General features: G+C 33.8%; 1 protein-coding gene across 1 annotated transcript; it reads right to left on the minus strand.

The window, feature by feature from the left end:
• Positions 1-521: 521 nt before the first annotated feature.
• On the minus strand, positions 522-7,844 carry LOC146945746 (quillaic acid 3-O-glycosyltransferase CSL1-like). The gene is made up of 8 exons (XM_085744020.1): positions 7,200-7,844; positions 4,777-4,869; positions 3,021-3,122; positions 2,690-2,902; positions 2,490-2,592; positions 1,774-1,952; positions 1,245-1,592; positions 522-1,133 (listed from the first exon to the last, which is right to left on the minus strand). The coding sequence occupies exons 1-8, from the start codon at positions 7,770-7,772 to the stop codon at positions 666-668; spliced, it is 2,079 nt and encodes a 692-aa protein (XP_085600146.1). The 5' UTR covers positions 7,773-7,844; the 3' UTR covers positions 522-665.
• Positions 7,845-13,169: the final 5,325 nt, after the last annotated feature.

The following is a 13,169-nucleotide window of genomic DNA, read 5'->3' on the forward strand; positions in this document are numbered from 1 at the left end:
AGATGTGAAGCTTGTATAACACTTATAGTAAGCCTGCTACAACTATGAAGTTGTCTGGTTTTGGTAATTTTGACGTGTTTCAAAGTCTTTTTTCCCATAGTTGCTCTTTTCATGACTTTTTAAATGATTACTTTACAAAGCTCGACGAAAACACACATAAACTAACTACTTTTTACTCTAAAATGGTGACAAAAAGACACTTGATGCATTCTTTTACTTGAAGATTTTTGGTTCTCTAGACTTCCATGCAGGTCCAAAGAATTCACCACAAAGATTCTAGCTAAAATTAACACAACCTTTTTCTACCTACTTAATCTACTTAAAATTGAATCAGGGTGATCACTTAGGCGACATGCACATGCCACTTGACCATACAACTTGAACACATTCTAAATGCAACTCAATGTGCATAGAATACACACATTTTTGGAGGAATTTACAGGTTATAACATGTTGTGAATTTATGGACACGGTTGGGAAGCATGTCACATTGCAACATTAGTAAGCAATTGATGGCGCAATTGTTTTAATCTAGTGTTGAAAATTCTTTCTTCTCATGTTAGAAACAAATGAAATTCATCGAAACTATGGATTACAAAATTACAAGATACAAAGTTGAAGCACTATCACATATTCCACTGCATTTCATGGTTCAAAGGTTTTTGCTACCCACCCTTTGTTTTCATAGTTATAATCCCCTCTAGAATAGGATAGCTTAGAGCCATTACATAACTAATAAGGAAAACTTGACCAAACATTTCATCAAAATCCCTCACATTGAGTAGTCTCCATAAACCACCAAAGAAGCAAACAATATTTAGTATGAGTAACACAATCATTGGTGCCATGAGCAACGCTGCACCATCGAAATTAAACCTACCCTGCTCATATTTCTTTTGCGTATCTTTGTCAATTGCTTTGTCTGATAAAGTGAATTTTGCCTTGTTCAACCCAAACCATTTTTTTGTTGCTTCTATAATTGCAAAAACGCACCCGATTGATGTTACAATCGCATTTCTTTGTTCATTCCACCAATGTGTCGATGAGCCACCAGTTGTAATTACCTCGATAAAATGCTGAATCTGACTGGATACAAACAATATTGTAAACACTATAAACCAAGGCTCCGTAACCTGTAACATAAAATAAAATGATAGTAACTAAATATCCGTCCTGTTTGAATTGACTTATTTGAATTTATATACGAGCATAAAATTTAAATAAGTTATTTATCCATTTCTAACCTTTGGAAATACAGGTATTCCTTTCAAGAAGCAAATCTGAGGAACAATTCCATATAGGGTGTATGGAATAACATATAGGGCTAAGCTTGACAAGTGACAAAAGGTTAAACAATGAACAATAGGCAATCTTGAAAGTCCATAAGTGAATGGACTATATTTAGATATTGCAAACAACGAAAGTTCAGATACCCACTTTATCAACTGACTCATTCCTTCTTTCACGTTAGTTGGAGCACATCCCAAGAAACATGGTATTTTTGGGTAAAGATAGGTTGATCTCCAACCTCTACAATGAAGGAGATAGCCAGTAATGGTACTCTCAAGTTTTATAGCATAAGAGAATCCTACCTGTGGATATCAATCAAGTTAATGATGGACATAAAAAATGTCGATGCATAATTACAAATGAAAAGTCTCATAAGTCCTAGCTCAACTGGCAAAAATATCGAAATTGTTAGGCCGGACGTCATGACCGGAGTTCGAACCCTAGGTTACTCATTACCCTAATTTGTGTATTTTATGTTCTTACCTCATTACCCCAATTTGTGTTTCTCTCATAGGAACAAGAAGCCACTTCACATGCTTCTTGTAAAATTACATCTCTTGAAATATTCTTCTTAGTAGTTTGTTGACCACGTATTGCTTTCAGTGATTCTACATACATAGTAGACTTGCCAAAGTTGTTTTGAGCATCAAGTAGATAGTCCCCTGCCATTATAAATTCCATATATATTGTCTCCGTCAGCCAATATGAATAAATATAACATTTGTCATTAAAAAAAAATTAAACATAACTATTGTACAACAAAAAGTCTTGTTAATGAGTGTCCTAAGATTATTGGTTAAGAATGTAACAAAAGAAAGCTTTATCTTTAAAATACAGGTTAAACTGCACTTTTCGCCCCCTCAGTTTCAAAATGTTGCGATTTTAGCCCCCTATTTAGAAAATGACAATTTTGTCCCCTTTCGTCCCAAAATTGCTGAGAAGACACCACGTGTCCCAAAACAGGGGCCATAATCGCAACTTTTTGAGAAGATAAGGGGGCAAAAGATCATATTTCCCTTATGTTAGGGGGGTCAAAAGAGCATATTTCCCTAAACATGGGGTCACTTTTGCCATTTCTTTTAATAGGGGGCCAAAATCGCAACATTTTAAAACATAGGGGGCGAAAAGTGCAGTTAGAATTAATAATGTCCTCAGGTCATTTGTTAGAATTCTCGAAATTGCAATGATGCTATTTGTACCTTTTTGGTTTGGACTTCCAAAGAGTAATGCACTTCTACTTAAATAATTTCCACTGCCAGTGAGACCTGGACCTCTTAACCCATCCATTCCTTTCCACATTGTCTAACAGAAAATTCAACATGCATTTTAGTTCATAAACAAGACAAAGACACAAAATGAATGGATAAAATCTAAAGAGCTTGAAATTTTGGTGACATACCGTAAAAGCATTCCTAGCCTCACTATTATATATGTCTTTCTTGCTAATGTTGTGAAACATTTGTGGGAATTGGACAAAAGCAAGATCTTGAGAGATTTGAGGATCAAGAAAAAAGCACATGGATTGTTTGGCTGATGATGAATCATTACAATTCATATCACAATCTACGATAAGAACATAAGGGCCATTGCTGATTAGCCCTGATACCCTAAGCTGTAATCACATTTGATAAAATGTTTAGATGATTAATTATATGCATATGTGTGTATCATGAATTTAATTTAAAGAAATTTAAGAGGAATGCTTAGAGATAAATCAGTTGAGTACACACCAGTGTATTGAGAGCTCCTCCTTTGTATCTATGAGGAACATTTGGTCTTTTTTCACGAGAAACATAAACAACCAGTGGCATTTCCTTTTGGTCGTTAATGATCTTCAAAAAAAGATAATAAGGAAAATCATCAATATATGTGTATTTTGGTCATTATTTTGATAATAAGGAATATTTTGTTTGTAGGTATTATAAGAAAAATGAATAATTTTAAAAGGAAATGGATTCCTTAAACAATGTCATTAAGACACTTGTTAGCATAACCCTAATGAACAAGTTGAAACATGGTCATCAAACTTCATCTTTGGTGAGGTTTTTGCTGCAAGTTAGAAATGGTCCAAAGATGGACCTCATCAAGCCTAATATAAATACATAAAATGTTAATAAGTGTCATTAGGGTATTGTTTAAGCATTAAAAAGTAGTAACTTTTACATTGAAAATTGTGTAGTTATAATTTTTGCATGCGTTTGACTTATATTTTCAAGACAAACTTAATTCTTTTGGGTTCCTTAAACAATGTCTTTTAGGGCACTTATTAGCAAGACCATGTAAATATTAAGTTCAATCTAATATAGACCTCTAAAAAATGGTCTAAGATATACCTTTACCATTTTTAATAACAAGAAGTTAATAATAATAATAAAAGAAAAATAAAAATAATATTTTATTAAAATTTACTAAAAATAGAGATAGTCATGCAAAAAAAAAAATTACTAAAAATAAAATGACCCAGAGTCCATATTAGATGACCTCTAAATATTAAAATACAAATACCATAATCTTTTAGGGCCCTGATCAAGATGGCTCAAAGAAAGTAATGCAAATTCATGGTTTTTTTTCCATGCTTGTTGTGGTTGAGCATCAAAACCGTTGGATGTAAGAGATGAAGGAGGAAAAAAAGAAGGCATTTTCTGAGTTAATAATATGGCAACAATTGGGACCATCCGACACAATGGTGTTGAGGAAGTTGAAGCAAAAATCTTGTTCCTATCTAAACCAATTTTTTGTTTTTGAATGGCAATCTAAGTCATTATTTCTTTGTTGAGGAAGTTGAAGAGTGTTACCCAAGCTATTGATAGGGATCTAGGACTTGCTTAAAGAAGAGGTGGGAGTTATGTTCAATGACTTCTATGTCAACAAGAGTCTCTGGAAGAGTTTCTTCTCTTATTTCAATTTCTCCATTTTTAAGGGTGTGTTTGTTTCGAGGTTTGTAACATGATTTCCGAAAATGTGAGATTGCAAAGCAACATTCTTCTGTTTCAAGTTTTGAAAAGTTGTTCGCATGAATTTTATATTTCCAGAAATGTTATTTACACATGATTTCTTCTATTATTATTTCCATATTTAAAAGAGGATGAATCTAACATTCTCATGGGAATAGAATTTAACTTACTATAATTTTCCACGACAAGTCACATTTATTTCCATTTTTATTTGTTTAATCAAATAATTTCCATAACATTTCTAAAAAATCAATTTTTACCAAACACGTGGGTAGAAGTGTTATTCCTAGAAATATTATTCCGAGAATAACAATCCAAAAAATGTAAGTTCTTACCTTAAAACAAACACAGAGGATAACCTCAATTTATTGGTGACTTTATTGATGCTTTACACAAAAATATATTCATCAATTCGTGTGTATGTATGTATATATATATATATATATATATATATATATATATTCATAAAAACATAATTATTCTACATAATATATGTAGATATAGTGATTAGTCAGTTAAGCCGTGTGGGTACCTCAATCCGAGAATGTCTATCAGTCACCATACAAAGATTCTTTGGGTTGCTTCCGAAGTTTTGGATATTTTTTTGCATTTTCTCGTATTTGGCCTGTCAAATTGTAAAATCATCATGTAAACACTAAAAACATTAAGAGTAATGTTATATGAACCTGACCCAATGAAAACACAACACAGAAAACATAAAAACAACCTGATCATCCCAAAAAGGTACAAAACATAGACAGAAAGTGCACAAATATGGACCACAAGCACAATCTAGTGAGCCAGTGTACGGAATCGAAACCAAGAAGGGGGGTTTGAATTGTCACCCTTTTTGGATCGTGTTTGTTAAGCAAGCACCTAACTAAGAAGCTCATTATAAACATGTATGGAATCGAAACCAAGAAAGGGGGTTTTTTGGATATAAGAAGCTCATTATAAACATGTATGGATTTGGATCTAAGAAGCTCATTATAAACATGTATGGAATCGAAACCAAGAAAGGGGGTTTTTTGGATCTAAGAAGCTCATTATAAACATGTATGGAATCGAAACCAAGAAAGGGGGTTTTTTGGATCTAAGAAGCTCATTATAAACATGTACGGAATCGAAACCAAGAAAAAAGGGGTTTGAATTGTCACCCTTTTTGGATCTAAGAAGCTCATTATAAACATGTATGGAATCAAAACCAAGAAAGGGGGTTTTTTGGATCTAAGAAGCTCATTATAAACATGTATGGATTTGGATCTAAGAAGCTCATTATAAACATGTATGGAATCGAAACCAAGAAAGGGGGTTTTTTGGATCTAAGAAGCTCATTATAAACATGTATGGAATCGAAACCAAGAAAGGGGGTTTTTTGGATCTAAGAAGCTCATTATAAACATGTACGGAATCGAAACCAAGAAAAAAGGGGTTTGAATTGTCACCCTTTTTGGATCTAAGAAGCTCATTATAAACATGTATGGAATCAAAACCAAGAAAGGGGGTTTTTTGGATCTAAGAAGCTCATTATAAACATGTATGGATTTGGATCTAAGAAGCTCATTATAAACATGTATGGAATCGAAACCAAGAAAGGGGGTTTTTTGGATCTAAGAAGCTCATTATAAACATGTATGGAATCGAAACCAAGAAAAGGGGTTTTTTGGATCTAAGAAGCTCATTATAAACATGTACGGAATCGAAACCAAGAAAAAGGGGGTTTGAATTGTCACCCTTTTTGGATCTAAGAAGCTCATTATAAATCATTATAAACATGTATGGAATTAAAAGCAAGAAAGGGGGTTTTTTGGATCTAAGAAGCTCATTATAAACATGTATGGAATCGAAACAAAGAAAGGGGGGTTTTTTGGATCTAAGGAATCGAAACCAAGAAAGGGGGTTTTTTGGATCTAAGAAGCTCATTATAAACATGTACGGTATCGAGAAACCATGAAACATGTACGGAATCGAGAAACTAAGAAAGGGGGTTTTGGATCGTGGTTTAGAAAGGGGGTTTTGGATCGTGGTTTTGGATCGTGTTTGTTAATGTTAAGCAAGCACCTAACTGTTAAGCAAGCACCTAACTAAGAAGCTCATTATAAACATTTGGATGTTTAAACTAGCTCAAAGGATGGGGTACTCAAACATATTTATATGCTCAATAGTCTGGGAACCTAAGCAATGTGGGACAAATAACAAACTACAAACAACTTCAAAATCAACTTCAACACCCACCCTTACGCCTAGCGTGGACCTGGGGTCCAATTTCCATATTGCAATCCTTAACCCGGCTCTGATACCATGTTAAGTAGGCTTGGATCTCATCCTCAAAGCTAGCTCAAAGGATGAGAGTACTCAAACATATTTATAACATCCCAAGAACCTGAGCAATGCTAGACAAATAATAAACTACAAACAACTTTAAAATCAACTTCAACAATACAAAACATGTTAATTAGATTGATCATGCTGGTTATAAAAGGGAAAACAAGTCAAGAATATCATCCAAACTTAAATCCCGGCCAATTTTTTTTATTGGTGACGCTTTTCGTTTCAAACTTCACTACTACCACACTTTTTAAATAAGGGCATATTTGAGTTGCCTATTTGAATTTATCTACCTACAAAACACTTACGAAACTATTGGATAGAATTCATATAATAACTTATTTTCATAAATTCTTCAAAATAGTTTATGAAAAGAACTGATAGCTTATACAAAATTAAATTAACTTTATTTTACTGAAATAGCTTATACATAATACATAAACACGTCGTAATAAATGTTTATCCTATAATCTATGAGTTAATTAAGTTGTTTTTCTTGACCAAAAAAAAAATTAAGTTGTTTTTCTAAGTAGGGTCGAAATATAGTAACAATACAAAAAAAAAAAAAAGAACTTGTAATCAACCTTATAATGATACATTTTGAGAGTAATAATAATAAATAAATACCTTAATTTGGTCCCTCTCTTCTTCAAATTCACGTGTTCGAAGAAGTTGTTCATCCTCACCCAAAGCAGAGAAAAAAAACTTAGGACACCTTGACTTAACATCATATTTTTTACAAAAAGGAACCCAAACTTTAGCAAATTGAAAAGCCTCTTTAATCCCAAAAAGAGTAATAGGAGAACCTCCATCATCAGAAAGATAAATAGAAAGTTTATTAGAAGGGTAATCCATTGCAATAGCCGAAACAACAGTGTTCATAACATCGATCGTTGGTTCTTTTCCAGGATCAATCGTACACACAAATATGTCGAGTCCCGGTAACTTCTCGTCAGCCAGTAAATTCTCGGTCATAACTGAACGACTTATCGGCCGCCAACGGAACGCTTGGTTGGAAAACCACATAAATGAAAAAATAATCTCAGCTAGTGTCATTAGAAACCATGGATATGAAATAAATAAATTGTTGATACGGTAGTAAATGAGAAACAAGACACATATGAAGTGGAAGATTATGTGAGTTCTGCTTAGAGGTAACCATGATTGAACTGTTTCTTTGTGAAGTGTGAAGGTTGCCATAACAATTCAATAATTTGAAAATTTCACTACAAAACTTTTGTATATATATGGCTTATTCAAGCAAAGCAGACTAATATATAATCTACGTAACTCTTTCATTTATAGTGGTAGGGTACTGTTGGCTAACGTTTTATTGCTGTGGGGCAATTCTGTGGGGTCACATACATTAGTTTTTATTGCTTTTTTGTCGTTTTGTTGTAATTTTGGGCTCTTGTTGGTTACTTCTTGTAGTTGGTTGGAAAAGTTTAAATAAGACAATTGTTTTCTAAACCCTATCATCTTGCAGAACTTAGTAACGCAAGCTTGTGACCTAAGTAGAGATATTAAGATGTTGGAAGGTCTTTGATGTATGGAAAAAAAATTAAAAAAAAAAGTCCTATCATCTTCTCGCGCATTCTACTATATTCTGAAAATATTTCTTTGGATTATATAAACTAAAATGTTTTTTTGAAGATTTTTAAATTATATGATCCAAAGACGTGTTTAACCAGATTTTCAATTAACTTTACAAAACAGTGACATGCATATGAAAAGAAATATAATTGACCAAATCTATAATTTATTTAATATATTTATTTATTATTTTATTATTATTAATACTGGAAAATCCATCAAATTCTCTTAATTACCCTCCTAAAACTTGATTAGATCGCTAATTTCATGGGTTTAATTTAATGGACTAATTACAAGATGATGATTAATTGTTTATTTAAATTTAAATAAATGAATAACTAATGTTATCAATTACTGACAAATGGTAAACAATTCCAATATACGGCATGCTTATCAATTAATTAATGCTGTGACTGTCGGTCAAAAAAAATTAATGCTGTGACTGTGAATGGGTTTCTGCGTGGAACTCGAGCAACACGAGCACCAGCGGTATGAACAGCGATTGACCGGTATGATAATGCTTTTTGTTATGGGCATAATAATTACTCCCTCCGTCTCAAAATGAGTGTCGCTTTAGGCTTTGGCACACAGATTAAGAAATAGTATGAAATAATCATTGGATATAACACTTTTACTAAACTGTCCTTACTTTATTAGAAAAAGACAAACATAAAGTTGCATTGAAAATTGTGTGAGAGAAAAGTTTGAGAGGGTAAAGTTGGAAGAAAAAAATTAAAGTTGTATGTGAAATGTAAAACAACATTCATTTTGAAACAATTTTTTTTTGCTAAAGTGACACTCATTTTGAAATTGCGGGAGTACTTTTTTTAAAGGATTTTTGGGCTTAATTTTGTGTAAGGGTATAGATGTGATCATATGAAATTGCTCTTTAAGCTAACAGAATTGCTCTTCCGCACCTTGAATTTATCACTATGCCTCCAACGACATTTAAGTAACATTCGCTATTTAACTGCAGTTAGCTGTCGTTGTGCCATCAACGCTTGAATTTATCACTATGCCTCCAACGGCATTTAAGTATCATTCGCTATTTAACTGCAGTTAGCTGTCGTTGTGCCAGCAACGCTTAACTGTTGTTTAATATCCAAATGTAGTTAACTGCGTTGTGCTTTGATATACAAACAACTAGACTTTCCACCTATGCTGACGCACGGGTCATTTACATTTTTTTTTTTTGATATGCAAGGAAGCAGGAACGGTATCAAGAGGAGACAGAAACATCCCAACTAGGTTGGCACCCAACTGTGACCTCCATCGTCTACCACCTACTCTATATATAAATTATTTAAAAAGGGGGAAAAATTAAGTACAAGAGGGGGGACAAGGCCAATACCCTCGACAGGAAAAACAAGAAACGAAAATTACAGAAATCTATAATTCGGCAGTCCCACTCGGTCACGGAAGAAATCCGCCGCTAGAGGCCGAGGCAGAGAACCTATCCAAACAGACCCTGTAATGGAGTGACCAAAATCTGCTAGCTTATCAGCACAACTGTTGCGGATTCGATGAGAAAACTCACACCAATCACAACTTGATGTGTGGAGCAAGGGATAATAAAGCAACCAATAATCAAAGTGAATAGAACAGTTATAATCACAAGCCAAAAGTAGAAAACAACACAACAAGAGAAAAGAAGAAGAGAGAACACAAAGAATCTGTTTACCCAGTTCGGTCCAAATTGACCTAGTCTGGGGGAGAGAGCAGCCCTCCGTTCCACTATATGATGAGTAACGTTACAAAAGAGATGGATTACAAGAATAAGTCTCCCGCCTAATTCTACCCAAATCCCAGCCTCTTCCCGTAACCAAGAGACTCAATCCTAATAGTGTTTCCCAAGGTGAATCAACCCTCAAAACCTAGTGTTTGTTCCAAAGAGACAAACTCTATACAAACCCTAGTTTTGTTGTTGCCTTTCTAAACCCTTGTTTCAGCCCCCTCTATCTCAAGGTTTACACTGATACAATGCCTATATTTATAGTAAAAGAAACTCCCATAAAATTGTACCAAATCTGGCCCAAAAATACGTTTCTGAAAAATAACAGCACGCAAAATCGGGCCCCGATTTTTACCATTCGGGCGCCGATTTTTCCAGTACCAAACTGCTCCCAAAGACAGCCAAAATCGGGCCCCGATTTTTGCCATTCGGGCCCCGATTTGTACTTTCAGCAAACATCAATTTTTGGCCTCCAAACTCCAATTTTGAGTCACTTTCACAACAACAACAGTTACCTTCACGGTAAACATGAGAGCAAATCACCTGAAGCTTATTATGAAAAACATTGTGCCAACGGTTTCTAAGACGGAAAGGAATAATATCAATATGTTTGAAAGCCTGAACAGCAGCAGAAGAGTCACACTCAATCCAAAGATTGTGCCAAGAATGAGTTACAGCATACTCCATGGCTAGTAAGATACCTGTGATTTCTGCCTCAAAGACGGACACCTCCCCAAGATTACAAGCAAACGCTCCAAGGAAAAGTGCCTCTATGATCACGGAAAATACCACCACAAGATGCGAGACTAGCTTTCACAGACCCATCCGTGTTAGCTTTAAACCAACCAGTAGTAGGAGCTTTCCAAATAACTTCAACAATCTCCCGAAACCGCCTAAAACCTGGAGCAACAGAAAAATTATCCAAAAGCCACAAGTCTGACCGCAGACAATGTCCCTGCGACATATTACCACTGAGAGCCACCATAGAAATAATGGACGCCTTAGAAGCATGTAACGAAACATTGTAAATGTAGTAGATAAAAACAAAGTTCAATAGCCCAATTACAACTTATAATTTTTATGTCATCATTTTGGGTAAAAATATAATCGAAGTTCCTTTTAAGTCATCATTTTGTGATCTTCCTTTGTATATTTTGACTATTTTCTTCGGCACATTTTGTGCTGGAAGGATAATCTTTTTTTGGTTACAGCTGGAAGGATAATCTGATGGTAGTAACATATCTCATTTTGATTTAAAAAAAAATATAATTGAAGTTTTTCATGCCTACAAATTCAGAATATTGACACTTTAAAAACATAATAAATATACGATATATACAATATTATGATTAAAATTTTCCTAATATGCCTTTCAAGGGCAATGACAAACAAAAAATAATAATATTTTTATGAGTAGTATTTTTAAATAAACTTCTTAAATTGAAATAATATAAGTTTACTTGACCATAGAGGACATATCTAGTGAGAATGACTTCTTTATGTGAGAATACATTATGAGCCTTTAGATTAAAATTGATTTGCTGAGATTAAAAGCCTCATTTAACAACATGTGTCAATGAATCTCACTCAATTCCTTCTCTCTTCTCTCTATTAACTATTCTTCTTCTTCCTTCAATAGCTGATGTTTCTTCTTCCCCCACTGATTTATTCCGGCAACCCCAACACTGCCCGGCGCAAAGCACGCCGTCACCACCACCCACCGCTGGTTCGTGGACGGAAACCCCATAACAGAAACAATCTCAGCTCTAATTTCAATCTTGTTCTAACTCCTCTTCTTCTCCCTCATTCCATCGATTCTTCTCCCCATGACTACAACAAAGTCATCTTCTCCATACAACAACCTTCATTCACCATTTAATCTTTCTCCATACGCACCAGCAACATTAGTAATTTCATCTTTCAAAGAACTTGTATTTGTGTTCGAGATGTGAAGCATTGCAACCCTTCCAATTTTAATCTTTATTGGTCTGGTGTTGGATTGATTTTATAAATTGGGTTTTTTTGTTTATATTTTTATTTGTTAAAGGATAAAATGACCTTTCTATAGGTTAGTAATACAATATTGGTGCTCTATTTATTTTTCCGATCCTCTGTGAAGTCATGGAGGTTATACAATGAAAAAGACATTATCCATCTTCAAAAGCTTTAATTTTGGCTCACAACCATTGGTTTTCTTCTTCTATTTATCAAGAACCACCAGACACGCTGATTCAAAAAAAAAAAGAGGCATGTTAATTGCTGGAAATGTGCCATGAGCTGATGAATATTAGACGAGGAAGAAAGGTTTAAAAGAAATGATAAAGTAGAGAGAGGCATATGTGATGTTAAATGAGGCTTTTTAATCTCAGCCAATCAATTTTAATCTAAGGGCTCATAATGTATTCTCACATAAAGAAGCCATTCTCACTAGATATATCCTCCTTGACCATATACTTATATCAAATTACTTTGGAAGTTAATGGTTCACACTTAAAATAATCAAACCTTTGCTTGCTATAACATTGAAAAGGGAAATTGTATAATTGATTCAAATTGATAAAATCGTTGTAGAATAAAACAAATCAAAAAATAAATAAACTTCTCTAAATCAAGTTTAGTTGCAACAAAATCCTTGAAATAGCCACATTGAAATAGCCATGAATAAATACAGGTTCTTTAAAAAGGTAAAATTTGATACTCCATCCGTCCCTTAATGTAACCTCCCTTTGTTTTTTTCACATTTCTTAAGAAAAGCTGTCAGTGTAATTATTATGTCTGTTTTGTGTGTTAATATTATCATATTGTCCTTTGTTTGTATATGTATTAAATTTGACTTTTTCAATTTCAAGATAAGTTAGTAGTATTAATTAGGGGTATGTTTAGGAAAAAAACTAATAAATGCATCTAATAATTTGAAAAGGGGTTAAATATAGGGACGGAGGGAGTACTATTTTTATTGACCGAAGCAATTGCGAGAACATAGTTTACAATCATCATATTCTTTATGAAAGATCATGGCTGTGTTTGGTAAACAAAAAAAGCTAGCTTATAGCTTGTTGGACTAGCTTATAAGCTCGTTGGATGAAAACGTGATGTGTTTGGTAACAAGCTTTTTTCACGAGCTTATAGCTTTTTTTGAGAAGCTATATCAAGTAGCTTTTTAGCTTATAGCTGATAGCTTTTTACATTTTCTTCCAATAATAACCTTATTATTTTATTTTTATTACTTTTGTACCCTTCTGTAAACAAAAGCAACTGTCCCACTACTCACC

Source organism: Medicago sativa, chromosome 2 (genome assembly GCF_051527215.1).
Source record: "Medicago sativa cultivar Bolivia chromosome 2, Bolivia_mono, whole genome shotgun sequence".
Taxonomy (NCBI): Eukaryota; Viridiplantae; Streptophyta; class Magnoliopsida; order Fabales; family Fabaceae; genus Medicago; species Medicago sativa.